At 48.8% G+C, this 27,082-nt stretch overlaps 1 protein-coding gene across 2 annotated transcripts; it reads right to left on the minus strand.

Moving 5' to 3' along the window:
* Nucleotides 1–776: 776 nt before the first annotated feature.
* Nucleotides 777–26,681, minus strand: PLP1 (proteolipid protein 1). 2 transcript variants are annotated; one of them, XM_063142024.1, is made up of 7 exons: nucleotides 26,534–26,681; nucleotides 13,976–14,162; nucleotides 12,028–12,184; nucleotides 8,325–8,493; nucleotides 6,907–6,980; nucleotides 5,117–5,182; nucleotides 777–2,885 (listed from the first exon to the last, which is right to left on the minus strand). In XM_063142024.1, exons 1-7 carry the CDS (start codon nucleotides 26,535–26,537, stop codon nucleotides 2,814–2,816), a joined length of 729 nt encoding a protein of 242 aa, XP_062998094.1. In that variant the 5' UTR covers nucleotides 26,538–26,681; the 3' UTR covers nucleotides 777–2,813. The 2 variants fall into 2 exon arrangements, with proteins under 2 accessions (XP_062998094.1, XP_062998092.1); XM_063142022.1 differs by having other exon boundaries at nucleotides 11,923–12,184.
* Between the last annotated feature and the right edge of the window lie 401 nt (nucleotides 26,682–27,082).

Raw genomic sequence — 27,082 nt, forward strand, 5'->3', positions numbered from 1 at the left:
CCACAGGGCTCATTCTGGTCCCTGATCATTTCTAGTGGTTGTATGTTTACAAAGGAACATAGGAAGCTTCCTTATGCAGAGTCAGGGCTGGATGAACCTTCACACTTGGTTCATCCAGCCCAATATTGCTTACACTGACTGGCAGCAGCAGCTCTCCAGGATTTCAGACAGGAGTTTTCTCAGCCCCACCTGGAGATGTTGCTGAGGCCTGAACTGGGACCTTCCGCAGGCAAAGCAGAGCAATACCCATGAGCTGCAGCTCTTCCCTGCTATTTTCTAACTTTTTTAAAATAATATTTTCATTTCATTCTCTGAAGGCGGTGCTCTGGTTTTGCAGCGTGCATCTCCCTTGGGGGCATGGAGCAGTGTACTTCTTAATTTATGAATGGGAATACAACTTTCCCAGGTAGCATAACAAACTCTATACATTATGAGCTGACATGGGGTGGGTGTGTGTGTGTTGCACTGACCATTTACATCAGCCGCGTTAACCATACTCTAATAATCGTCAGTAGTACTTGTACTACTATCGTCGTACTAATGGACGCTGATCTACTGCAAGGAAACATCTGGTGGTTTTAGCATCTGGAAAGACCCTGATTAGTGTTGCCATTCTGCAGAGAGCTGGGGATTGTGGTGGGAACTCTCTGGTTCACCTCCAAACCCTGTTTCAGTCTACACCTGGCTCAATCAGGTTGCCAATAGTTCTTCGCAGACTCTGCAACGTGTGGCACGAAAGAGGGGAGCCTGTGATAAAAAGCCAGACCACGTACATGTGTTCAGAACATTCTTAACTTTTATTTTCTTTAATTTTATAAAATACATCTTGTAAGGTAAGTCTTTGAAAACATAATCCTTTATGCTTTGTTAAAAAGTTGAAATTCAAGATCAGAAGTGAACACTTTCAGCTTATTAACTATTTTTTTCCCTGTATTTATTTTTTGGGGGTTGGGAAGGGCATGGAGATGGGAACCTGTTACGTGTTATTTAAATCAAAGGAAAACATAAGGTACCGATGACTTCCACGTGTCCCAGATATCAGCTGGCATCTTATTTTCCCACCCACCCCATTCCCCACCCCTGTGTGCGTTGATAGCCAACCTAATTCATTTCCGCTGTCTGGGCCAGGCCAGGCCTGCTCAGCAGGACTGCCTTGGCTTATCCCCCTCCCACCAGGACCAACATTAATATCCCTACGTTTGACACTGTGGCCTTGGTTCTTTCAGGAAATAAACACCCAACCAAAGAATCTCTCTGCTGCTTGTGGTCATGAAATTAAGGCTGAGACTGGAGCTGAGATGCTCCATGGGATATTTGCTTCATGATGTTGTCTTTGCATGAGTGGAAAGCTGTGAGCCTTCTCGGTGTGGTTCCAACTGTCTGGTCCTCTTGTCATATTGCAGTATTGAAGTCCCAATCCTAAACTGGTGTCTCCAGTCAAAAGAGAGAGAGAAAATTCCAGTTGCATTTTTCACCTGTGCGTTCTTATTATTTGGCATAGCTGCAAGAGACCTAGAGGGGACTTGCTTTCCACATGCACCAACACATTTTTTTTTTAAAAAAAATCCGCAAATGAAATGGCCCAGAGCGTTCTATGCAATTCTACTCTTTTACTTCTCTATTCCGGATAGTTTGGGCTGTACAATAAACCAAGAGGGAGGCTCCAAATAACTGGGACAGGTTTATGGCGAACAGTTATGGCTTTGCAGGAGGCAGCAAAATAGTAATGAGAAGAAAAAGAGCAAAAGGTTATATTCTGCAAAAGATCCTCACGGTATCGCATATGTGAAGGAGGCAAATGTCACTGGGAGAGGAAGAAGAGGAGGAGGAGGAGGAGGAGAGCACCATTGTGAAGGTTGGAGAAAGTGCAGTTCCGCAGTGACTCGCAAAGGGAAAGGCACGTCACGGCCCAGGTGGGCAGTCCAAAGGGGTTATCCTACATGTAGCGAAGGCGCATCTAGCGTTAACACACTCAAGCGGTTGGTTACGGATGCCCTTCGGATAAGACTGAATCCTGTCCAACTGATTAGACATGTGCGATGGCAGCACGGTGGACGGGGGAAGAACGGGTTGGCTCTTCTCCATCCCAGTATGAAGACAAGAGCCCCCTTACTTTGGGGGCACCAAGCTCCTTAATTGGCTGGGTTATGGAAAAGGGGAGTTTGTCGGCATTGGGGTTCAGCGCTCTCCTCCCGTTTGGGGAAGATCCTTGCTCTAAACCCCCTTTGCCCGGGCAGTGGCAGGCAGGTTCACATCAACACAGTTTTTGTTTCTCTTTCGACGGTCCTCCATCTCTTGCACGAAGACAGGAGGACGTTCCGTTTCCGGTGGTGTGGAGGAGACTCTTGAACAAGCGTAGCAAAGTCCCACATGCTGTCTTCTCTCTTCCCACCCCCTCTCTGTAGCAGGGACCGCTTCAATAGTGAACAAGCGTGATTTCGCTGTTGTCGTTTTCTTCTTCGGAGCAGGAAAGCTGGAGTAAACCTGCCACCTTTCTCGCTGTAAACGCGAGGCAACCCATGTTAGGTGAGCTTGGCGGAGACCCAATACCAGCTACAGGTGTACCCAGAGAGACAAGGGCATGAAGAGCTGTCTGTTGCTGGAGGGGAGTGGCCTCTCTCTCTCTCTCTCTCTCTCCCTCCCTTGCCACACACCTTTGCTTCAAGCAGCATCAAGGAAAAGGAAGGGAAATAGGCAGTGAGGGCAGAGTTAAAGGAGGAGAACCTGGTGCAGTGTGACTGCATGGTCGTGTTAAAGCCGTGTAGTTAGAGGAGAAAGAGCGTCTTGTAAAGGCAGCGTGTCTTCCTCACGGTCTAGAACTTTGTGCCTCGCCCCATCAGCTTGAGAACAGCAAAGTTGTAGGTGGCTGCAATGATGAACGTGAGCTGTGAGGGCAGAAAGCAGGAAGAAGGCAATGAGACAAGGCAACGCAAAGGCTTCTTCTAAGCTGAAAAGCAACATAGGTGTCACACAGTGTGAATGTACCATGTAGAACGTAAGAGGAGCCATGCTGGATCCTTTGCAGTACTACTTTGTGTGAATTAGCTTGAGAGACGTTTCATGGACCACAACCCTTATAAATTAATTCTTGATGCCCAGAACATTCAGGTAAATTCAAAAATCTGATCAGTGAGTGGTAAAGCTCAGTTTTCCTTTAGAGCCATTGTATTCTCTCTTGATCTGGTGAATCTCAGATGCTCCCATTCAAATTTGAGAAACGGCCGGATCTATACTACTGCTTTAAAGCGCTTTATAACAGTTTTATAGCGCATTAAAGCAGTTAAAGCGCTTTATAACTGTTATAAAGCGCTTTAAAGCAGTAGTGTAGATCCTGCCCTAGTCAGATGGAGCAGGAGAAAGTTACCTGTCTCAAAGATACAACTTTTGTTTTAAATCCTGCTGCTCCTAAATGTCCTGCCATCATCATCATCATCATCATCATCATCATCATCATCATCATCATTTTATTTCTTGTCCTCTGCTCTGCTGGGGAAGCTTTCTTGGCATCTCACCCACCCACTGCCAAAGTCAAGGGCCCATGAGGCAAAGGAGCAAGATTCTTCAGTCAGAGGGGTCACGCACAGAAGCACTGTGCCTGTTATTTTTGCAACTGATGAAATGTTGCTCTTAATGTTGTGCTGTTTTGTTCTTTGGTTTTTAGCATGTTGCCATTTTAAGCTTTGTTGCAACATGTTGAGCCTTTGGTGGTATAAAATGCAAAACTTCATGATAGTAATGTGCACAGCTGGATGTTTGCAGAAGAAGTGCCTGAGTATGCTACCTTTCCACCCCAATGTCACGCAGCAGCTCCTTCATGGTTTTCTCAAGTTGTGCCATAGAATCATAGAATAGTAGAGTTGGAAGAAACCTATAAGGCCATCAAGTCCAACCCTCTGCTCAATGCAGGAATCCACCCTAAAGCATACCTGACAGATGGCTGTCCAGCTGCCTCTTGAATGCCTCTAGGGTGGGAGAGCCCACCACCTCCCTAGGTAACTGATTCCACCGTCGCACTGCTCTAACAGTCAGGAAGTTTTTCCTGATGTCCAGCTGGAATCTGGCTTCCTGTAACTTGAGTCCATTATTCCGTGTCCTGCACTCTGGGAGGATCGAGAAGAGATCCTGGCCCTCCTCTGTGTGACAACCTTTTAAGTATTGGAAGAGTGCTATCATGTCTCCCCTCAATCTTCTCTTCTCCAGGCTAAACATGCCCAGTTCTTTCAGTCTCTCTTCATAGGGTTTTGTTTCCAGAGCCCTGATCATCCTGGTTGCCCTCCTCTGAACACGCTCCAGCTTGTCTGCGTCCTTCTTGAATTGTGGAGCCCAGAACTGGACACAATACTCTAGATGAGGCCTAACCAGGGCTGAATAGACAGGAACCAGTACCTCACACGATTTGGAAGCTATAGTTCTATTAATGCAGCCCAAAATAGCATTTGCCTTTCTTGCAGCCATATCGCACTGTTGGCTCCTATTCAGCTTGCGATCTACAACAATTCCAAGATCCTTCTCATTTTTAGTATTGCTGACCCAAGTATCCCCCATCTTGTAACTGTGCCTTTGGTTTCTATTTCCTAGATGTAGAACTTGGCATTTATCCCTATTAAATTTCATTCTGTTGTTTTCAGCCCAACACTCCAGCCTATCAAGATCACTTTGAAGTTTGTTTCTGTCTTCCCGGGTGTTAGCTATCCCACCCAATTTTGTGTCATCTGCAAATTTGAGAAGCGTTCTCTGTACCTCCTCGTCCAAATCATTAATAAAAACGTTGAAGAGCACCCTTTGGCTTCTGCACATTGACACACCTAGGCCATAGCTAGACCTAAGGTTTCTCCCTGGATCGTCCAGGGGTCAAACCTGATCATCTAGGTGACACACAGGGGATCCAGTGCTCAGGCAGGGGCAAACCCTGGATGATCCCTGGATAAACCTTAGGTCTAGCTGTGGCCCTACTCTTCCTGAATCCACCACCCTGTCTCTGGCCTTGTACTTCCAGGCCAGACTCTTCTTCCTCCCCACCTAGGTGCACCAGGAAGAACTTCTATTTGCAAATCTGGAAGCTTATCATTCCCAGGCAGAGTAAAAATTCAGGCAAGAGATTAAAACACATCCTTACCAATGCCACCAGTGTGACCGCAGCGCCAACAAATGCAGCAATAAAGAGATGGAAGGTCATCTGGAACTGTAAGGAAATGACACAAGCAACTTGGATCAGTCATATGGACTCTCCTTTGAGATGGAGGAGTCATCTGGACTGAGCCCAGCCCGTGGGAGGCCCAGCCAGCAGCACTAGTAAAACCTTAGTGTGACGTTTTTACCACTTGCTTGTAACCTGGCTGAAGTTGCATCTTGGCTCACGTAGCCCAAAAGAAATGTTTGCTATGCAAGCCAAATTGCTGCTGGTGCCTCTCTCCTGGACTAAGGTCCTGACTGTTGGATCCTGGAATGGATCCTGGTTATGTTTTCCATTGATTTGTTAATTGCTGAGGATCTGGAGGAACAGAAGACTCAGCAGAAACTGAAAGGTCAACTCTACACCCGGACATTGAGTGTCATAATTGAATAATTGTCTAACTGATTGTCTTCAATTAAGGGTTGCAAGGAGTTGCATCATTGTACAGGTTGTCTATAAAAGTAAATGTGTTTTCATGTTCATTATCCTGTATAACTTCCATGTCCCTCATGTGAGCTGTATTGACTGACCGTTTGTAAGTATTTGTATCTGTACTGCCATAACTAAATTATATATTTATTTGCCAGTAAAAAGGTTTGTTTTAACCTACATAAATCTCTGTCTTAATTCACGTCTTTGCTGACTTGGCTGAGAACCGCTGTAATCTCTGCTAGTCTCTGTAGGGCCCAGAAAGAGACTTAACACAAAAGGTTATGTGCCAGAAACCCAGTCTGTGCAATAACTAAACAGCTTCTAAAGCCATAACTCAACACTGACCTGGGATCCTCAAATGAATTAAATCTAATCTGTATTTGCAGGAATAGGACAGTCCAATAAAATAATTAGGGATCTCTAAAACTGTCAGTGGCAAGCAACCTCCTAAGACGGAACACCCTCCCTTTTCTCTCTCACACAGGGAGGAGTTGCTTCTTCCAGTGTGGTGCCCCTGCTATCACATCCCCCTTTCTATATGTGCTGAGCTAGCACCCCACTGGGGAGCTCTTAATTTATGTTAATGTGATTTTGTATTTTTAAATTCTTTTATTTTTGTCTACTATTTTTATTTTATTTTAAACTATTTTTATTCCATTTTCTTTAGCTCATCTTTTTTACTTGTATTTTATTCTAACTATGTCAAATTGTGATGCCTTATCGCTTTTTGCAACAAAGAGTTATTCATCCCCCTGTCTCATCTAAAGACAAAGAAAAAAATATGCCTTTTGCTACACCATGGTTGTTTTTACTAATATGCCAATTTACGCTGGCTTGAGTAATCAACTAAACCACATACGATGAATCAAACAGGATTCCTAAAATCTGGTGACAGCCCTGAAAAATAGTGTAATCCTGTATTTCATATCACATCCCAAACACAACTGAATGATGAGTAAATTAAGAACTGTTGAACGGCCAAATGAATGCCCAGAATCTTCAGAAGGAATTGGGTCCCCTCTAACAGAGGGATAATTAGTGAGCATCTAAAACAATGTAAGGGCTGATCACCTTCTTGTGATATTTTCTGTAAGATTCATGCAAAACCATGTTAGTTCAGGCCCCCATCCGTAGTTAGTTTTCTGACACTGAAAGTCCCCAGAATTAAACCTCCTTTCTCCATAGGATGTCCCCTCCCCAGCTGTTTTTCTGAAATTGCTTTGAACATCTGGTTTAGCTGGTGTGTTTCTGCCTCTGCTTCTCCTGTGTGGGAAGTCCAGGCATGATGGCTAGGTACTTGCCTCAGATGTCTTGCAGATGGAAAGGAGACTTTGGCCACACACTCTTCCTGGGGAGGCGTTCCACGGCAGGACACCTGTGCGGGGAACAAGACATCCTGGGTGAGCTGAAGCTGGCGTGAGGTGGCTTGCCTGCACAGGGCAAACTCTCCTGCTGCAGGTAAGGATGTTTTGTGGCCAAGGGAAGCAACTCTGCAGAAAACTTCGGCCTGCCGGCTGAGTCAAGCTTGGCTATCGGCCATGCTGGGTCACTTTTTCCCTTCAGAGGAGTTTTGCTCAGGTCAGGTGACCTCACACCCTTGCTGTATAGGTTGCAGGGGAGAGAGGTTCTAGGGCAGGCCTGGCGGACAAATTAATCCCTCCTGGGGTCCCAATCCAGCCCCCTGGGGTTCCCCAGAGGGCCACTCCCCTTCCTGAAAGAACTGGGCATGTTTAGCCTGGAGAAGAGAAGATTGAGGGGAGACATGAGAGCACTCTTCAAATACTTAAAAGGTTCTCACACAGAGGAGGGCCAGGATCTCTTCTCGATCCCCCCAGAATGCAGGACACGGAATAACGGACTCAAGTTAAAGGAAGCCAGATTCCAGCTGGACATCAGGAAAAACCTCCTGACTGTTAGAGCAGTGCGACAATGGAATCAGTTACCTAGGGAGGTTGTGGGCTCTCCCACACTAGAGGCCTTCAAGAGGCAGCTGGACAAGCATCTGTTGGGGATGCTTTAGGGTGGATTCCTGCATTGAGCAGGGGGTTGGACTCGATGGCCTTGTAGGCTCCTTCCAACTCTGCTATTCTATGATTCTATGATTCCTTTGGTTCCACTCCTATCCCACAGTGGCAAATCCTTTGGGGGCCCTCTGGCTTTTGTGCAGCTCCCCCCTCCCCCATTCTGAAAGGTTGGAAGGCGCTCCGAAGGCTTTGTTGCTGGCAGATAGAAGAGCTTCAAGCTGCCCCTGCTGCCTTAGGCCCTGCCCGTCACTGGAATGCCACTCTCCAAAGCTTCCTCCAGTTTGGCTTTCAGGATGGAAAAGATTCTGCCCCCCTGCTTTGGGAAATCCCTTGGGACCATTCCTTGGGAGAGGGACACACTGAAAGAACAGCACTGCTGGCTGTCCATCTGGGGAAGAGGGGGAAATCCATGGCACAGGTGGCTTACGAGGAAACAAATGGAGAGTGTGTTCCCCCTCCCCAGGATAGCTGCCTGTCTATCCTATCTGTTCCACCAAGGCTCATGCCTCTCTCTCTCTTTGACAAGGAGCTCAGCCCTCCTCTCCAGAGCAAGGATGACTTCCACATCACGGAGAGGACTCAGTGGGCTCCTTCAGATTCCACTGGATGCCGTGGGCTGGATTTGGGTCCTGATTCAGACATCTCCTGGAAAAGGCTTCCATTTACTAGCTGGAAGGCCTGTCCGTGCCACTCACCGTACATCCTGGCATCAGTGCACAGGTTGCCAATGCTGGCTGAGGTCTTGGTGGGGTTAGCAATGGAGTTGCACGTTGTCCAGGTGTTGAAGTAGACATAGACGGGAACTGCAGAGCAGGCCAAGACAAGGAGCCAGATGACGGCCAAGACGTAGGTAATGCCCACAAACTGAAACAAGGGGGAGAAGCGAGGGCCGTGAATGGTCAGCCAAGGCCCTCCGGGCACAAGAGCATGAGACTGCAGACTGAAATGACTTCGGAAGGCCTCTTCCAACGGGAGAGGAGCAGGGAGCACCTCCAGCCAATGGGGCTGCAGCAGGGCCGAGCCCCAAGCCCATGTGTGCACATGGGTGCTGCATAAAGCTCTCATCCACATCCACAACCATGGCCTTTCCGCACAATCAGCTCAGAGTGTGTGTCTGTGCAACACCCCATTTGCTGTGCATGCTCTGCACATCTTCCCTCAAAGGTTTGCATGTAGGATACCTGTCTCCCCTCATTCAGGGAGGAGAAGGTTATCAACGGCTACCAGTCAGGATGGCTATATGCTACCTCCCATCTCAGAGCAGTCTGCTTCTGCACCCCAGTTTCTGGGGAGCAGGAATGGGAGGGTGCTATTGCACCCACGTCCTACTTGCAGGTTTCCTGTTGGGGTATCCGTTCAGCCACTGTGTGAACAGAACACTGGGTCAGATAGGGCTATTCTTCTTATGTTCCTCCGTACTCAAGTGCAAGATTCCATACCTGGGGAAATGGTCAATGGCTGTACAACTGCAGTTTGCAAAAGAGGTTCAATTCTGGCTGCGGTGTGGAATGTCATTGGCCCGCCTGCATTGGCTGCCTATACATTTCCGAGCCCAATTCAAGGTGCTGGTTTTGACCTATATAAAGCTTTGCATGGCTTGGAACTACAATAACTGATGAAACGCCTCTCCCGACAGGAACCTACCCACTTACTGCACTCTACATCTAAGGCCCTCCTCCACGTGCCTACTCCGAGGGAAGCTCGGAGGATGGCTCAGAGAGGGCCTTTTCAGTGGTGGCCCCCCAATTATGGAATGATTTCCCCGACAAGGCTCACCTGGCACCAACACTGTTTTCTTTTCAGTGCCAGGCTAAGACCTTTCTCTTCTCCAAGGCATTTAACAGCATTTAACAATTTAACAATTAGAATGTAAGCCTAAGCGGCAGGGTCTTGCTATTTACTGTTTTACTCTGTACAGCACCATGTACATTGATGGTGCTATATAAATAAATAATAATAATAATAACAACATATGCTGAGTTTGTTTGTTTTTAACAGACCCCAGAATAGCTGTTTTTATAAGGATACTATTGTTTTTATGCTTTTTACGTTTTTTAAACTTTTTATGTTTGTTTTTAATGTTTACTGTCTTTAACTTCTGTAAACCGCCCAGAGAGCTTTGGCTATGGGGCGGTATATAAATGCAATAAATAAATAAAATAAATAATAAAATAAATGAATAAATTGCAAGAGCAGTGTGACCGCCTACAGTGGCCTGCATGCGGGCATCGGGCATGCAGTGGTGTGAGCATCATGCATAGTGTGATATGAGAAACCCGGTGTGATGTGTTCAGTTACACACATGCCTGTATTGTGAACCAATCTTGTTGATTTCATGAACGAGGTGCATTCCCCCACCGTGCATCTCTAGTGCAAAGATGCTCTCCCAGCGATACATTTTTAAAAGTAGAGGAAACGTGCAAGGATAACCCGGCCTTTTGCCTCTCTGCTGCTGCCACCGCCATGCCTCCCATTTCAGAAACATTATTATTAGACCGGTTGCGTTTCTTCAGCACTCACAACTTCCCAGATCTTTTTAAAAGGGGGAGCGAGAGTTATCGTTCCCACCCATGACATATTACGTCTGTCGCAAACGAACAGGATGTTGAGCCATCGCTGCTTGGCTTGAACAAAGACTAATATGTGTCTGAGGAGCATGCTTTGATTGTGCAGAAAGGGGCCCCAAGGTGCAAGCAATGGTTTCCGAATGGGCCAGATGGTCAAGAACAGGCACACTCAATTATGCATGTGTACAACAGATGTGGCTGCTTCTGCACCTCTTTGGGGCTGAGCATTTACTCCTGGCCCCCACTGAGCACGTTTGTAGTGCCTGATGTGCCCTCCCCAAGGTGTGAGTCAGTGTGACCTCCGTGGCCTGGAGGTGAGGGATGTGTGTGTCATTTAGATGCATGAGAGAAGGAATTGTGTGGACCTGGTATGGAGCATCTGGCCCGAGAGGTGCACAAAAACACACACACACACCCTGATCTTGAAAGAAAACAGCACTACTTCTGCTCAGTTTCCCCTGGTTTGAGCCCATCTTGCTTTGTAAGTTGCAGATTTGCATTCTGATTAAAATGGGCATTTCTGAAACAAGCATTTCCTTCCGTTGAAGGGAAGAGTTTTGTTCCCACCAGTTCCAAGTATTGCCTGTTGCAACGTGAGTTGGCATCCTTACGTCTGTCCGCCTGATGCGGAGGAGCCAAAGGGACAGTGCGTAGCCCCCTTGGGGTACGGAAGGATTTGTATTTCATCCCCTGTGAGTCATGGAGGGACAACACACATTGCGCCACTTCTCTGAGGTGCAGCCATGGGCTTCATCACTGCTCCTTTCCAAAAATCCAGGACATCTTTGTGATGCTGGACCAAAGCTGGAGGCTCAGTATGGATTTGTCATTTTGATAGCCCAGCACCCTTCAAAGACTGACGCTCTCCAGTCATTAGGCATAAGCCAGCTGGGCATTCAAGAAGAGCGGCTAATTTTCAGCAAGAGACTCAGAAATGCCCATTTGAATACCATAAAAAGAAGACCCTTCCCCATGGCCCAATCCATCACTTGTAAACTGCACCCCCTTTCCCCATCCACTTCCTTATGGACTAGCAGCCTCACACGCCCAATAGCCTTGAGGATGGAGCTGGTTTTGCAGGACAGGCACACATAATCCTGCCTATTATTTAGATTAAAAGGATGGCTACATTTTTTTTTCCTGGCAGGCCATTAAAAAAACACCATGAAAACAACTTCCTGCTGGACTTCTTAATAGCCCACACCCCAGAATTCTTGGCCAGTGGGGGTGAGGGGGGGGTTCCTGTTTCAAGGAGCGTCTGTTGCTCAGCTCTGGCTGGGCTCTGCAGGAACACTTGGCCACAATTCTTTGTGTCTTCCTTTAAACATTGCCATTAAAAAGCGGAGGAACATCAAAGCGGGGGAAGGGGGGAGGGTGTCTGATGGGTGCATGTGAAGGAAAATAAGTGGGGCGGGGGGGGGCAGAGAAGGGAATGAGTTAGCACTGACAAAGGCTGCATCAAGGGAACCGTTTGGAGAGGGGTGGAGGAAGAGGCCAGACGGTGAGGATGAGCCATGAGGTGGACCTGCTGCTGGGGGAAGGTGTAGGGGGAGCAGTCGTGGTGCAGTTTTCTCTCTAAGATGCCATCAGTTCAGTGCAGCTGCTCCCGCCCGTGCCTGGTGGGGCCACCACGGCACCAGCCACGGGCTTGAACAGGGCTGCAGTCTCATGCCCATCGGTCAACGGCGGAGCCGGTCAAGGAGAAGCGAACTGCGGAGAAGATCACCTTGTCAGGATGTCCTAGCCATTTTCCCAAACAGTGACACACCAGCTCCCAAGAGTGAGCTTGACGGTGTCCTCTGGAACCCCTCCCCTTGTGGCCCCCTGTTACCGTAGCGCTCAGGCCCTTGCCACAGATGGTGGTCTTGTAGTCGCCAAAGATCTGCCTGACAGCGCCGGTGGTGTAAAAGCCTTCGGCCAGCAGGAGGGCTCCAAAGAGGAAGAAGAAGCCAGCGATCCCGTAAATGGCGTACTGGAAGTCGTGGATCCTGGAGAGGAATAGAAAGGGAGACGTGGCGTGGGGGGTGGTGAAGGTGTGGAAAGGCTCTGAATTCAGGCCACTGCTCGCTTCCTGAATGCGGCGTGGGCTGAGCCATGCAAAGAAATGCGCTGGAGTGAGAGAGGGAGCCGGATCCGCCAAAGAACATGTCCTCCCAGGCGTGGCAGGGCTGTGATGCTCACGAACCGAATCCTGTCAAGGAACTACGTTAGAATCTGTTAACTGTGGATCTCGGTTGGGAGGACAAAGGCTAACAGCTAATTAGTAGAATAACTGCAATGAAAAGGTTCAACAAAGGCCTTAGCTAGACCTAAGGTTTATCCTGGGGTCGTCCTGGGGTCATCCCTGTGCATCTAAATGACACACAGGGGATCTCGGGAGTAGGCAGGGATGACCCCGGGTCGATCCCGGGATAAACCTTAGGTTTAACTAAGGGCTGAGATGTGTCTCGGCTGAAGGAAGTCAAGTTCAGGCCAGGGCCTGGCCAGAGGGCCAAGAAGAGGGCTTTGGTCTTGACTAGCGGAGGAGTCAGGAAGAGAGAGAAGGTGGAAGTGACAGCCTGGTTTGGTCATTGGGAGGCTTCCCCTGGGGTGAGGAGAGGAGACCTCCAGGAGGTGGGGGGGGACTAGCTGAGCAGCAGACCACGTACTTGGCCTGCAGCCTCTCGCAGGAAGCAGGTGATGCACCTCAGCCTCAGACCCACCTGAGCTGCTGCCAGCCAAACCCAGACCATGATGCTGGATCAGACCAAGGGTCCATCTAGACCAGCACTCTGTTCACACAGTGGCTGACCAGCCATCAGTCAGGGACCAACAAGGCAGGACATGGTGCAACAGCACCCTCCCACCCATGCTCCCCAGCAACTGGTGCACACAAGCTTACTGGGCTCAATGGGCAAATCACCTGACCTGATACAAGGCATCTTCCTGCATGCCTAAGTTGGGCTCATGCCTGGGCCGTAAAAACCCACTTTCTGATCTCAGCTCCCTGTTCACCAGTCAGTTGACAAGGAATTCTGTCTGTTGACTTATCTCCTTCTCTGACTTCAATGGAGCAGCTGGATGGGCCCTGGTGAGTCCTGTGTGGAGGATGTTATGTGTCCTGGGCTCTCTGCCTTGACAGGAAGGCCCCCTCTTCCTCACACTGGCCCACCACCCAGCCTCCTGGACAAGACATGGATAACTCAGCAATGCCCGAAGCATCTGTGCCCGTTGGAGAAAATCAGGCCCAGCGGTGGCATAAAGGAATGCCAGCCTTCAGAAGGTACTGGTCATCACTGCTTGATAAGTCGGAAACCCTTAGCACCATTGTTCTGAGGCATTCAGAGCAGGGGGGTGTCCAACTACAAGCCAGCCTTGGAGTAGAAATATCAGGGTGTGCTGTGGAGAAAGACTGCAAGCCAGTGTGGTGTAGCGGCTAAAGTGTTGGACTGGGAGTCGGGCGATCTGGGTTCTAGTCCCCGCTTAGCCATGGAAGCTCACTGGGTGACTTTAGGCCAGTCACAGACTCTCAGCTCAACCTACCTCACAGGGTGGTTGTGAGGATAAAATGGAGAGGATGAGGAGGATTATGTACACCACCTTGGGTTCCTCGGAGGAAAAAAGGTGGGATATAAATGTTATAAATTCATTAATTAATTAAATACAGTTGCCTGGGTGGGGAAAGGGGTCTGACAGCACAGAGGGGGATGTCTGTGGGGGATGGAAGTGAGCGAAGCTTAGCTCTATTTCCTAAAGAAGGCTGGGGAGGTCCGGAGCTTTACCACTAGGAGGATACTTACACATCAACCAGGTACTCATAATCTTGATAGTTTTTGGAGAAGTAGGTCTCGATCAGATGCTCTGTGCCAGTGAGTGCTTCATGTCCGCAGCCACAAAAGAGTGCTACCCCCAAGAAACACAAGCCAGTGGCCACCAGTGAGGCAAAGGGTGCCCCGACAAGACATCTTGCACAGCACTCTAACAAACCTGCAGGGAGAGAGAGAGAGAGAGAGAGATGTCCCATCAACAGGGGCCAATAAATACTCTGTCATGTCGAGAGATAACAAAGATTGGAAGAGGGAGAGCTTTAATAGGAAATGCAATCATCAAAGGGAAACTGAGAGAGGGAGGGGCTGAGTCAAATGGGGCTGAAATTCCATGGCCTTAATCCTGATCCTCCTTATTATGACTTTGCACGTCTGGAGGTCTAAACAAAAAACGTCTTTGGGGAAGAAAAAAGTGCAGAGCCAGGCTGCTCAAAGAAGGCAGAAAAGGGTCTGTGCAATTATTTGCATCCTGCCTTTCCTCTTAATGGTGCTCGGGGCGGCCAATAGCAATAGTAAAGACAAAAAACCCGCAATAAAATAGAAAGTAAGAAACAACAAATGTCGTAGGCAATTCATTCAATACAAACAACCAGTTAAAACCAATTCCAGCGTATTTACAAGTCAGCTTAATGGCCGATGACATGTCTAAGTAAAAATGTCTTTGCCCGCTGGCGGAAAGCGACCAGGTTTGGGGGCTGGCCAGGCCTCCCTTGGCAAGGAGTTCCATAGACAGTAGAGCAGCTACTGAGAAAGGCCCGAGGTGTGGCTGAACTCAGATCAGGAAGATGAGTTGGTACCTCCTAGCATTTCATTATAGGGGTTGGGGGACGAACCCAAGAACACCTCAGCATCACCAAACCAGTCCTGGTTGGAGGGAGTTGCCTGACATTTATCATTACTGTGTTATTTTGACGGGTGAGTTTTAATGAATTTGCTTGGAGTTTTCTTTTCTTTTTGCATTTTGCTCTTCTGCCTCTGCGTTTTTCTTGCTGTTGGCTTGTTATTTGATGATATTGTTATTGTCTTTATCTGGTGTATTGTAAACTGTCTTGAGTAACTATTTTGCCTAGAAAGGGGGAATATAAATTCTAATATCAACAAGCAAATGATAAACAAATCTCTTTCAGGCATTGGATTACGATGATGGGGCGGGGAGAAATGCAAATACATGCCTTTAAAGCCAATCTCAGAATTTAAAGCGCCACTTCAAGAGGTACATGGCCATTTCGTGTTGATCCCAGAAGAAACGTAGAACTGGGATTTTTGGAGCTCACCCATCATCTCTGTGGCTTAGGCTATCCCCAGCCATGCAAACCTTTTCTTAATTAAGGATTTAGTGGAAGCTGAACCAGTCTGTGTGGAATTCTGTGGACAGGGCAGCAGAGTGGGGCTGAAATGCCACAGGTGAGGGAAGACAAAGCTTTTAAAGTGACCGAACGGCCCAGGTTCCATGATATCTTGGCAGAGTTTAAATCAATCCCCCAAAAGGGGGATTCTCTCTTACACACATGCGTACGCCCAGACAGAGCAATGCAAAATATCAATGCATTGTGGAGTAGACAGGATCCAGAAGATTTTTAAAATGTGTGCCAGATTTAGAGCGCCCAGCTGAAAAGTCATGTAGAAGGATGTCATTGCTACTTCAGAAGTGTTGCTTTGATTTTAGAGGTGCTTGATTTAACCTCATGAGCATGATCCCACAGGGAGAGCTCAACGCTGTGGGCAGGCACATAAACCTAAGCGCCCAGGTGTGCTTGCACTCTCTCTGCCTGACTGAAGTAACCCACACATGTGAGCCATGTCTTGATACCAGCTGGCTGGCCTTGCGCTCTTGGCTCACTACCCTTTGAGACCTATTTGGGTAGGGGAGCAAAAATACCAAATAATTACTCAGGGACAGACCATAGCCAGGGGCCAAGCACTCCCCACCCCAAAGCAGCAGACCTCGTGATGCTTTGCCTTCCTGCAGATTGGGCCTTCAGAGGGTTTTTCATCTGTTGCTTCGAATTTGGGGGAAATGGGAACTGAAGCCATCTGGGAGGGGAGTCTCGTTCCCCCCCCCCGCCCTCATTGTTGGATTGAACTCCTTCCCTTCCTAGCAGTGGGGCACATTATACTGCCCTGGTAATTATTGCAGGGGAGAGGAAGAGACTGAGCTGAGCTGGATTGCGCTGAGCTCACCGAGGAGCAAACGGCGGTGTTTGGCTGTCGAATTTCAAAGGTTCAGACTGAGACAAGGGCGGCTACCTGGAGAACTCGCTTGTGGAACTGGATCCAGGTTTGGATTCTGAGGACCCGAAGTTTGTGGAGGAGTTTGGCTCTGGGGTTTTGGTTCAGGCGCATCACTAACATTATCTATATTATAAAAAATACAACAGTAAACCGGAGAATGCTCAACACAGTGCAGTAGACCCGAGTCCCCTCTGTCCCCCACACTTGCCTGCAGGAGGAGAAGGCCACTGCCATGCCCTGGCTGGGCTTCTGCACATAGAGCTGCGGCTACAACAACCAGCCCTGCCTGCCTCCCTGGGCCTGGGCGCTTGGGCTTGCTTAGAAACATCAGAAGAGCCCTGCTGGATCAGACCAAGGCTCCATCTTTTCCAGCATACAGTGGCCAACCAGCTGTTGACAAGGGACCCACAAGCAGGACACAGTGCAACAGCACCCTCCTGCCCATGTACCCCAGCAACTGGTGTATATAAGTGTTGGGTGAGGCCCTGTCCATACTGTGTTCTTCTCCCCTCCTTGACCCTCTTGTGGTTCTTCCCCCCTCCTTGTCCCCGGAGTGTTTTCCTCACCCCTGAAGAATGAGCCCATCAGAAACTGGAGGGATCAAAGGGTCAAAGTGACAGCCTGTACTGATCTCTCAGTGGCACAAAAGACAACGAGGGGTTTGTTCTTTCCCACCAAGCTTGGATAAGCTCATTGGTATTCTCTCTGCTCTGGGGAGGGCTGGATGGACCAGAGGCAAGAGAACAATGGGAGGACTCTTCTTCCAGCCCTCTTGGGGAATTGTCCCTCTCCCCTCCACGCCTCCTGCAGGGTGTGGAACTAGCTGCTTCAAGGCCTGGAGCTGGGCATCGATCCCTCCCCTACTATGCATCTATCGCATCTAATGAGGCTTCAGGAGGCCACAAAATGGATGGTCGGTGGGCTGTGATGAGCTCCTAGGTCATCCTTGTCCTGGTCTGGGAACCAAAACAGTCCCAAAGGACCTCGGTCCTTGCCCTCCTCACAGCCCTATATGAGCAACAACATGGAGCAACATCATGGATCTCTCCTGCTGGGACAGGAGTGATGGCTGTGAGGTCCACGTTTGCAGGGGACATCTGAACAGAGGAAGCCGCCTGAAGCTGCATCAGGGCTGACCAGTGGTAGATCGAGCAGCAGGGTGATCAACTGGCAGTGTGTCAGGAAGAGAAAGTCCTTTGCTAGCCCTGCTGCTGGGATCCTTTAGCAGGAGATGCCAGGGCTGACTGTAGCACCTTCTGGTAAGCGTGGCCTCCTCTGCCACAGAGATATGGGGCTTCCCCAGACAATCAGGAGAGTGCTTCAGTTTTGACCTCAACATCCCACCACCACCACACACACACACACACACTGTGTAGATATACCTGCAGCAGTGCCATAAGACTTTTCCTCTCTGCCAATTTGTCTCCCAGACTCTAGTCAGCCTCATAGCTGTGCTCTGAATCCCTCCCAACCCATCAAGTACCATCTCAGCCTGCACTGGTGTCCATATGGAATCTTACAGTGCTACACAATGCACTGAAATCATCATCATCATCATCATCATCATCATCATCATCATCATCACTTCCACCACCACGACTCCATGTGCACCTTAATGTCCTGCTTGTGAGCACAACCCACCTTACCAAAGTTTGCAGCACACCCACATCCAAGCTGATGTGGAATGATGCATTTCAAAGAATGGATTGCCACGAAGAGCCCTGTGCAATTGAGGTTCATAAAAGGAGCACACAGGGATGGTGCCAACTGAACACCACAGGCTGTGAGTGACAGCATGGCCTCTCATTTCAACCTCTTTCTTCATTGGATAGGTTCTCCCTTTCCGTGTACACAGCTGAAACTCCCTACTCATCTTTTCTTTGGCTAAAACATGACCTGCTCCCTTGGCCTTTTGTCACCCTTGCAGCTCTCCCCCAAAATACATTCCCCCTTGTTTCTTCTTCTAGTGCCTAGGTCTGAACTCCACATTCCAAACAGTATCTGGTCAGTGCCAAACCGAGTTTCACTCAGCTGCCCAGCTCTTGAGAACCACGTCTTGGAGGTTCCTTCCTTCTGATCCTTCTCCCAGAACCTTCAACAGAAGTGTTTGTTTGTGACGTCCTCACGGATTCGACAGATGTAACCGAGGATAACGCGTCATGCATGCTGTCCTGACCACTACTTAATCCAAGCACTTAAGAACAATACTGGTTTAAAGGTGTGCAAAGTTATCATTTTGCTGAAGTGGGGCACGTTCAGGTTTGGTCTGAGCTGGAATGAGTGACACCCATTGGGAAACTTAAGCTACATAGGAACTCAGAAGCTGCCTTAGACTGAGCCAGATCAATGGTCCATCTAGGGTTTCATGCAGGATTCCTTTCTAGCCCTACCTGTAGGTGCTGGGGATTGAACTAGGGGGCTTTACCACTGAGCTACAGCTAAGGTTTGGACACAGGGGACATTTTAGCTTAGGGGGGGAAAGGTGAGTAAGGAAGGGGCATGATAAATTTGCTCCACAATTCAAGAAGGACGCAGGCAAGCTGGAGCGTGTTCAGAGGAGGGCAACCAGGATGATCAGGGGTCTGGAAACAAAGCCCTATGAAGAGAGACTGAAAGAACTGGGCATGTTTAGCCTGGAGAAGAGAAGATTGAGGGGAGACATGATAGCACTCTTCAAATACTTAAAAGGTTGTCACACAGAGGAGGGCCAGGATCTCTTCTCGATCCTCCCAGAGTGCAGGACATGGAATAACGGGCTCAAGTTAAAGGAAGCCAGATTCCAGCTGGACATCAGGAAAAACCTCCTGACTGTTAGAGCAGTACGACAATGGAATCAGTTACCTAGGAAGGTTGTGGGCTCTGCCACACTAGAGGCCTTCAAGAGGCAGCTGGACAACCATCTGTCAGGGATGCTTTAGGGTGGATTCCTGCATTGAGCAGGGGGTTGGACTCGATGGCTTTGTAGGCCCCTTCCAACTCTGCTATTCTATGATTCGATGATAGGCTGTATAATTGTGGAGGAAGTGGCTAGGGAGAAGTATTTCTCTCTCTCTCTCCCTCATAATACTAAATTCATATCCCACCTTTTTTCCTCCAAGGAACCCAAGGCGATGTACATAACCCTCCTCCTCTCCATTTTATCCTCATAACAACAACCCTGTGAGGTAGGTTGGGCTGAGAGTCTGTGACTGGCCCAAAGTCACCCAGTGGGTTTCCATGGCCGAGTGGGGACTAGAACCCGGATCTCCTGACTCCCAGTCCGACACCTTAGCCACTACACCACACTGGCTCTCATAGGATTATCCCATGAAACTGAATGGTGGGAGATTCGGGACAGATAAAAGGAGGAGTTCTTCGCACAGCACTTATGGAATTCACTAACACAAGACGGAGTGATGGCTACTGTATGGCTTTAAAAGAGGATTGGACCAATTCATGGCAAATCAGGCTACCAGTGCCTACTAGTCACAATGGCTACATATTATCCCTAGTATTAGGGGCAGAATGCCTCTGTATGCCAGTTGCTGGGGAACATGAGTGGGAGAGGGGGGTCGTGTCTTATTTGTGGGCTTCCCAGAGGCCTTTGGCCCCTGTGGGAAACAGAACGCTGGTCCAATTGGGCCCTTGGGCTGATCCACCTGCAGGACTCTCCTTAAGTCCTTATGATCGTAACCTTCCTTGTGATCCACTATGGAAGGAAAGTGGGTTATAAGTATAATAAATACTCAAATATTATCCTGCCTCCAAGAAAGCTCTGCAGAGCCCTGTGTGGCGCATTCCCAGTTTGATGCTGTCCTGCTTATTTCTGGGAATCCCTGTGTTCTTCCCACACACACACTGCTGGATATGAGGGAGGGTCATGTCCTCGGCTTCTTTGTAGCGCCCCACTCAAGGGCACGTTGTTGACCCTGCTGTAGATTGGCACAGCCTGTGCCATGTTGCAGTTCATAGCACACCCACCGAATATGCCTCCCCAATGAGCAGGCATCAGCCTCTCTTGGCATCAGCCTCTCCTCTCCTCCCCTTGCTGGCCGCCCGGGCCCTGGGACAGAGCTCAAGGCTGCACACTCCAGAGCTGAGCAGTGGGATCTGGGGTGCAGGAGGAGGAGAGGAGGGGGAAAAGATATTTGGAGGAGGAGATGGAAGAAAGAGCGGCTTGTCTGGGCACAATAGGCAGCCTTGTGCTCGGAGGCAGAACAATGGGCACAAGACAACCAAGATGACCCTCCAAGCCGAGCCTGGCTCCCAGCCTCTCCGAGGCACAAGCCCAACCCTGCTGCTCTGGCTCCCTCCCACCAACACAGTGCTCCCGTTGATGAGGCCGGGGAGCTGTGGGGGGAGACTGTCAGCAGCTCTGGCTGGTACAGGACAGGAGGAGGGCTGCACCGAAGTGACAGAGACTGCCAGAAGTTGGGAGCGGGGCTGGGAAGACCCTGAAAATGCCTTTTTTTTCTATGGCACATCATATGGGGGGCATTTCAGGCCTCTTCCTTAGGAGCAGGGACAGAAAGAACAGAAAGAAATGCTTCTTCATGCACAGAACCCCCCTCACCTACAGGGGTGCTAAGAAGGTCTCTGGACTGGGCTTGCTCCCAATGATCTCCTTGTGCCAGACTGAAAAGGCAACTGAGAGCATCCACCCCAGGGAGGATGAGATGCCTGCTTGCTCTCACATGAGATCCATTACCTATCAAGCAGGACTTCTCCAGAAAGGGCAGGGTGGGAACAGCATTTGGAGAGCTCCTTTAGGCCTGTCTTGGGAGAGGACACGGCCTGTAGAAGAACCCCAAGGAAGCCTCTCCTGATATCCACCAAAAGCTGGTTCAGCCTTCATTTACAGCAGCAGCTACTCTCTCTCTCTCTCTCTCTCTCTCTCTCTTTCTGATGGATCTGAGTGGGGAATGGAAGCATATCTTTTTCTACTAGCTGTCAGAGGTTCACGGTATTCCCTAAAAGCCATTGTATACAGTTGCAGGAAAGGAATACACCCCATAAGAAGCAGCTTCCCTAGGGTAGCTTTAAAGTGACTTCCCAATCAGGAACACCCCTCCCTAGATGGGGGGCATTGTGTACATTGGTAAGACCTTGGCATGCAGCCTGTCTTATGTAGCTCCACACTTTTCCTCCAGAGTGGAGCCAGCCCACGTAATTGACCCAAGATAGGAAGCAGAGCTCCCCAGGTTTTTCTGGAAGGCAGATGGCAGCCCATCTAAGGGGGCTTCCTTTTAGGGCTGTATACGGACCCCCCCAATTCACTTTGGATCTGTTTTAGGGATGTCCGAATCACCCCGATTCGCTTCGGATTTGGGATTCGGATCTGAAGCGGTGCACAGCCCTACTTGCTTCTTTCTCAGGAATTCTGAGCAGTGAATTTACTGGAGGTTTCCAACAGATCCCTGGACAGCCTGCACAAGTAGTGGCTGTGGACCCTTGGGACAGCCCTACACCAGAGCCAGCCCATGAGTCTGTGGATCTAACTCTCAGGCAACCTAGCTAACATTTAAAAAGACCCTTCTGTCCACCAGTCCATCTGGGGGATGTGGAGGAAAGTCCTGGCTTATTTGACATTGGTCAGTGCTGAGATCCGTCTCCCTGATCTCCCTAAAGAGGTGCAGAAAGGACTGGAAGCCAGGGAAGCCCAACAGGTGGCTCCTTGTGGCAACCCTTCAGGGCTACTGGCTACTGAGCAAAGCCCTCTCCCAACCCCATCCCTCTCACACACACACACACACACACAACCCGGGATTCATACAAACAATATTTCTACATAGATATGAAGAGTATTTTTTAATAGCCGGCAGGAGATGCCCACTGGCCTGGCATCCTTAGGTGCGAATGCAGCCCTGGGCAGCTGAGCTGTTCAGATCAGACAGGTTTGGGTCATGTCTGCTGGGCATACCTTTGTACCTCTCATGCCACTCTCCACCCCCTGCCCCCGGCCATCTCATGCACATCCCACGCATTCAACACCCCGGGAATAAATCTGAGCATCCTCTCCGAGTGAAGCTCCACTGTCTGGTTGCCAAGGAAACAGTAATTGTTCTCCAGCTCAGCTTTGGACTTCACTTTCACTAGTGGGAATGGGAGGAGGAGAGAAGGCTTGAACATCTCACAGGCTCTCTTTACAGAGGCTGGGAGGAGAAGGGGATTAGGAAGGAAAATGAAAACACATCCTGCCTCCCCCCGCGCCTCCCCATCTAGGCCCTGAGCGGTTAGCGTTGCTGTGAACTGTTTGCCTGCAGCTGTGTTCCTTCTCAGAGCCAGCTGCATTTCTGGGGCACAGAAAATCAAGGCCTCTTTCTTTCTTAAATCTCCTCTGCCCCACCTTCTCTTTTCTGTATTGTCCCATTTGTATTTATAGTAGAAGCTACCCTGTGAATGTTTTTTGAAGAGCGGAGTGTAAATACTTAATAATTTAAAACATGCCTTTTTTTAGCTCTTGTAGTAACAGAGAAAAAATAACAAGGAAAGAAAATGAATGAAACCGGGGGTGTAACACACACACACACACACACACACACACACACACACACACACACACGGGGCAAAGCATCTGGTTGAATGTGCTTGCCCACCCACCCTGATATCCTGGTTACACCACATATAGGTTAAACAAAAATTATCCAACCCTGGCTCCAGTCCAGGGGGAGGAAGGGGAGCTCCTGGCTCCAGAGCAGCATCTCTTCTCCACTGTTGGTTTTTGTAACATTTGGCCTGATGAAGAGCTCTGCGGATTTCAAAAGCTTGCACATTGACCTTTTGGTCAGTCTTATAAAGGCATTGCACTAATATGGGTTTTTGAATTTTTCTTACAGTCAACATAGCTACATTAGATTATTTATTTATTTTTAAAAAAGAAATCTTTAATAAGTTCTCGAGCACTTAGGACCCACATGTGGGTTGCATCCCATGTGCCACACCAGCAGGACTGGTGCAAATTGCCCTCCTCTTTCTGTTCTTGGCTTGGCTTCTATTTTTGAAGTGAAAGAAAAGGCTGGTCAGAATGGGGGGGACATAGAATCCTAGAATTGTTGATTTGGAAGAGACCACAAGGATCATTTAGTCCAAAAAATTGGGGGAGATGTAAATACAATAAAATGGGTCTCATGTAGTAGGATGGGGTTGAAGGGCACAGCCTAAAGACATTTCCACCTTCCACTTGCCTGTAAGAGGCCATCTGACACCAGCTCCTAGGTCCCCAACCTGCTTCTCCTTGGTTCTTAGAGCTTTATCACATTGTGATAACGTTGTGAAGTACTCCCATGCATCCTGCCTTAAGTGTGCAATAAAGCAAAAAGATTTGCTGTATTTAGCCCCTACTTTTTGAGCATATCTTCCGAGCCACCGCTGGGGAGCAGGAGCAGGATTTTAAACAAATGCTTACATCTGCGTAAGCTTTAAGGATAAAGACACCAAAATTGGCATGGTAATAGATATTAGGGAGAGCTTTAAGCATACCAAATTTGAATTCAATTGGGTCATCCATTGATTTTTTACATTTCCCCCCTTAGATTCACTTCCTGGTATGTAAAGGATCACTGTCGCCCAGTAGCAAAAACAACAAAAACTGCGAAAGCTTAGCACTCCGGGGATAATCCGAGGGAAGCAGGTACGTGGGATGAAGCTTTTAGATTCTGCCCATGGCAGAGCTTCCTCACCCAGGATGCAACCACAGCCAGACAAAAGGCCATCTTTAAGGTGGGGTGTGAGGTGCTCAATGCTGCCTGTGGCAGAGGTGCACGTGCTTGGCTAACTATGGGCAGCGAGATGGTGTATGTAGGATTTTCAAGTGAGTTTTGGTGGCTGTGCACTGACAGGTGTGTGAATCATGAGCCCAGGGTCATGAATCCACTTGTCGAAAGCCACAGAGCTGCTCTCTGGCAGGAAGGAGATTAGAAACCAGAGTTCCCATCCCCTGCACCAACCCTGAATAAAAAACACGATAGCTAGGAAATGCTGTCTCTAAGGGCTCCTGCAAGTTACCTGTGCATTAAAATGCACATTCTGTGAGATGCTTTAACACCTGTGTCTGCTCACGTGAAAGATGCATGTGGGCAAAACAAATGGTTTGCAGTGAACTTGCCTAATTGTTAAGATCAGGCCCTGAGGCCCTGCTCTGGGTCCTTCTACTTTCTGAAGTGAGGAGGGTCGTGGAGGGGAGTAGCGACTTTTCGGTGGTGGCACCCTCCCTGTCTCTTGAATCTGGCCCCTCCCTCCCTGAGACATTCCTGCTGCCATCTGTGTTTTATTTTTGGTGCCAGATGAAAGCCTTTTCATCTGCCCAAGTAATTGCGATATTGTGAGTGACATTTAATTTTAATAACCATATTATTGTGATTTAATGTTTGTTTGTTTATGTCATCTCTATACTGCCCAATAACCAAAGCTCTCTGGGTGGTTCACAAAAATGTTTCCTTGTTTTCTTTGTAATTTGCTGTTTTGTTGTTAGCCTCGCTGACAGCATTTGCTGAAGAGCAGCCCGTACATACATGCATACACACATACATACATACATACATACATACATGCATGCAGCCCTAGGAGTGGCTGAGCATCTCTGTGCCTGGGAAATAATGATATTTCCCATGATACAACTTGAGATGCCAAATTGACTTACTGGCCCCTTTGATAATGGAACACGGGAAATGGCAACCCTTAGCTACTGACACCAGTGTGGTTCCTTCTGATTCGCTCTGGTAATGGAAGATGTTTCGGGGGTGGCATCACTAATGAAACTTCCTCCCAGGGATGCAGAAGAAGTGTAGCACTTGTGACTGCTGCTAATCTGAAGAATACAGTGGCAAGGCATTATCCTGTCTTGCTGCCCTTCTGGGACTAAGGAAAGGAAAGGAACCTCTTGTGCAAGCACTTGAGTCATTGCCTGCTTTCGCTGACATTTTCTTGGCAGACTTTGTAGCGGGGTGGTTTGCCATTCCTTCCCCAGTCGCAGTTACCTTTCCCCCAGCTAGCTGGGTGCTCATTTTACCGGCCTCAGAAGGATGGAAGGCTGAGTTGACCTGAGCCGGCTGCCTGAGAACCAGCTTCCGCTGGGCTCGAACTCAGGCCGTGGTGAGAGTTTCGGCTGCAGTAACTGCCACTTACCACTCTCCGCCACATGAGGCTAAACCCAAGAAGTAGATGAGACTGGAATTCTGGAATTCCAGAAGAAAATGCAGTTGCTCCTGCTAGGATAGTTCACACCAGTGGGTAATGTACATGAACCTAAAGATATCTCTGGATCTTGTTTGGACTAACCACTATTTTTTCTGGGGACTCAGGGGCTGCCTACCCCGCTGCCTTTGTCTCAGTTCAGAAGCACTTTCTGCCACCTGGCCCAGAGAGACCAAAGTAGTGGAGCTGCATTTGAGCTAAATGGGATCTCAGAGAAACCCAGAATGAAAAGTCGTCCAGAACAAAAAGTCTACTAAGAAAACCTGTGGATGGCATAAGAGAGGACAGAGCTGGGTGTTAGCAAGGAGGTAAAGTCCTGGGAGGATGGTGGCAGCATGGGATGGTTGCCGTGGGGCTGACCCATCTAGTCCTAGGCTAGAAGGTTTACGTGGCTCTCAGCTGGCCACTTTTCTAGGCAAAAGGCAGAGGCGCTGCCTCCCTCATGAGCCTCTCAGGGCATTGTGTGCCGTTCCTTAACAGCTCTTAAGATAAGAAAGTTTGACTAATGTTTAAACTAAATCTACTATACTGAATGTTAACTCTTAGTAGATATGACGGACAGACAGACGGGCAGACAGACAGAAGGACGGATGCACACCCACCCACACCCCTTTCTCCACCGAACCATAGTCACAATAAATTACTTTAAAAAATAAATTAAAACGTCAAACGTCTCAATTCTCCTCTCCTCCCTCCAACAGTTACACCCATTTGGGGGCACGTGCCTTCTGGGATGTCAGATTCAAAACTGGAATGGAACTGCAGCAGCATTCTTGATCCCCGGGTCCCTTGTGTCAGCACCAGGTGCCCAGCACTTCCTAGCCCCTATGCCAGCATGGAGCTCCAGGGTGGAGGGACCCATTCACAAGCCACACCATAATTTTGGCAGCAGTTCAGGACCAGGAACCTTTTGCCGAAAAGTTCCGGGGGTGAGGGCACCACACCAGACCCACCTGCTGCCAGCAAGACACAGAACTACTCTGCAAATAACTCCAGCAGCTGAAAACAAATGGGCAGAAATGTCCTGGTCATCGGATGCCAAATGGGAGATTTACAGATTTCAAAGGTCTTTTGAATTTGTATTATGCCAAAATGGTATTCAATGTTCCCTTTGGTTTGTAAACTCACCCATTGCTTTGGGATGCAAGACAAGCTACTGGTGGTTCCTTCCCGGCCTCTCTTCAGTTAGAACAATCCTTGGTTGGTTGTTGCTGCCTCTGCGTCCCTCTGGATCTATCTGCCTTGTCCTGTCCGCCAGCAAAGAAAAGGGCTCTCGGGTGGACAGCCAGCCCCCTTAAAGGGACAGCCCCCCCTTTCTCCCGCTCCTCCTCCTTAGCCTGTCTCTTCCCTCTTAACCCTCCTCTGGACAGGGCTCGTGTGTCTGTGTGTGTGTGTGTGTGTGTGTGTGTGTGTGTGTGTGTGTGTGTGTGTGTACGCACACTGTTCGGCTTTGTTCTTCTGCCTTTACTTGCCAACTTTTCTCTCTCAAGAGTTGTGTGTGGGAAGGGAAAGGGTGGGTAACTTGCTTCAAGTTTGGTGTTTTTGGAAATGCCTGCCAGGCAGAAAGAGAAAGAAAGGGTAAGATGAGGAAGCGAACAGAACCTTTGCTTTGATATGGAAGGTACTGGCTGGCAGATCTATGGGACACAGCTTGGCTCACTTGCTTGAGCTCTCCCT

This window comes from Elgaria multicarinata, chromosome 15 (genome assembly GCF_023053635.1).
Source record: "Elgaria multicarinata webbii isolate HBS135686 ecotype San Diego chromosome 15, rElgMul1.1.pri, whole genome shotgun sequence".
NCBI lineage: Eukaryota > Metazoa > Chordata > Lepidosauria > Squamata > Anguidae > Elgaria > Elgaria multicarinata.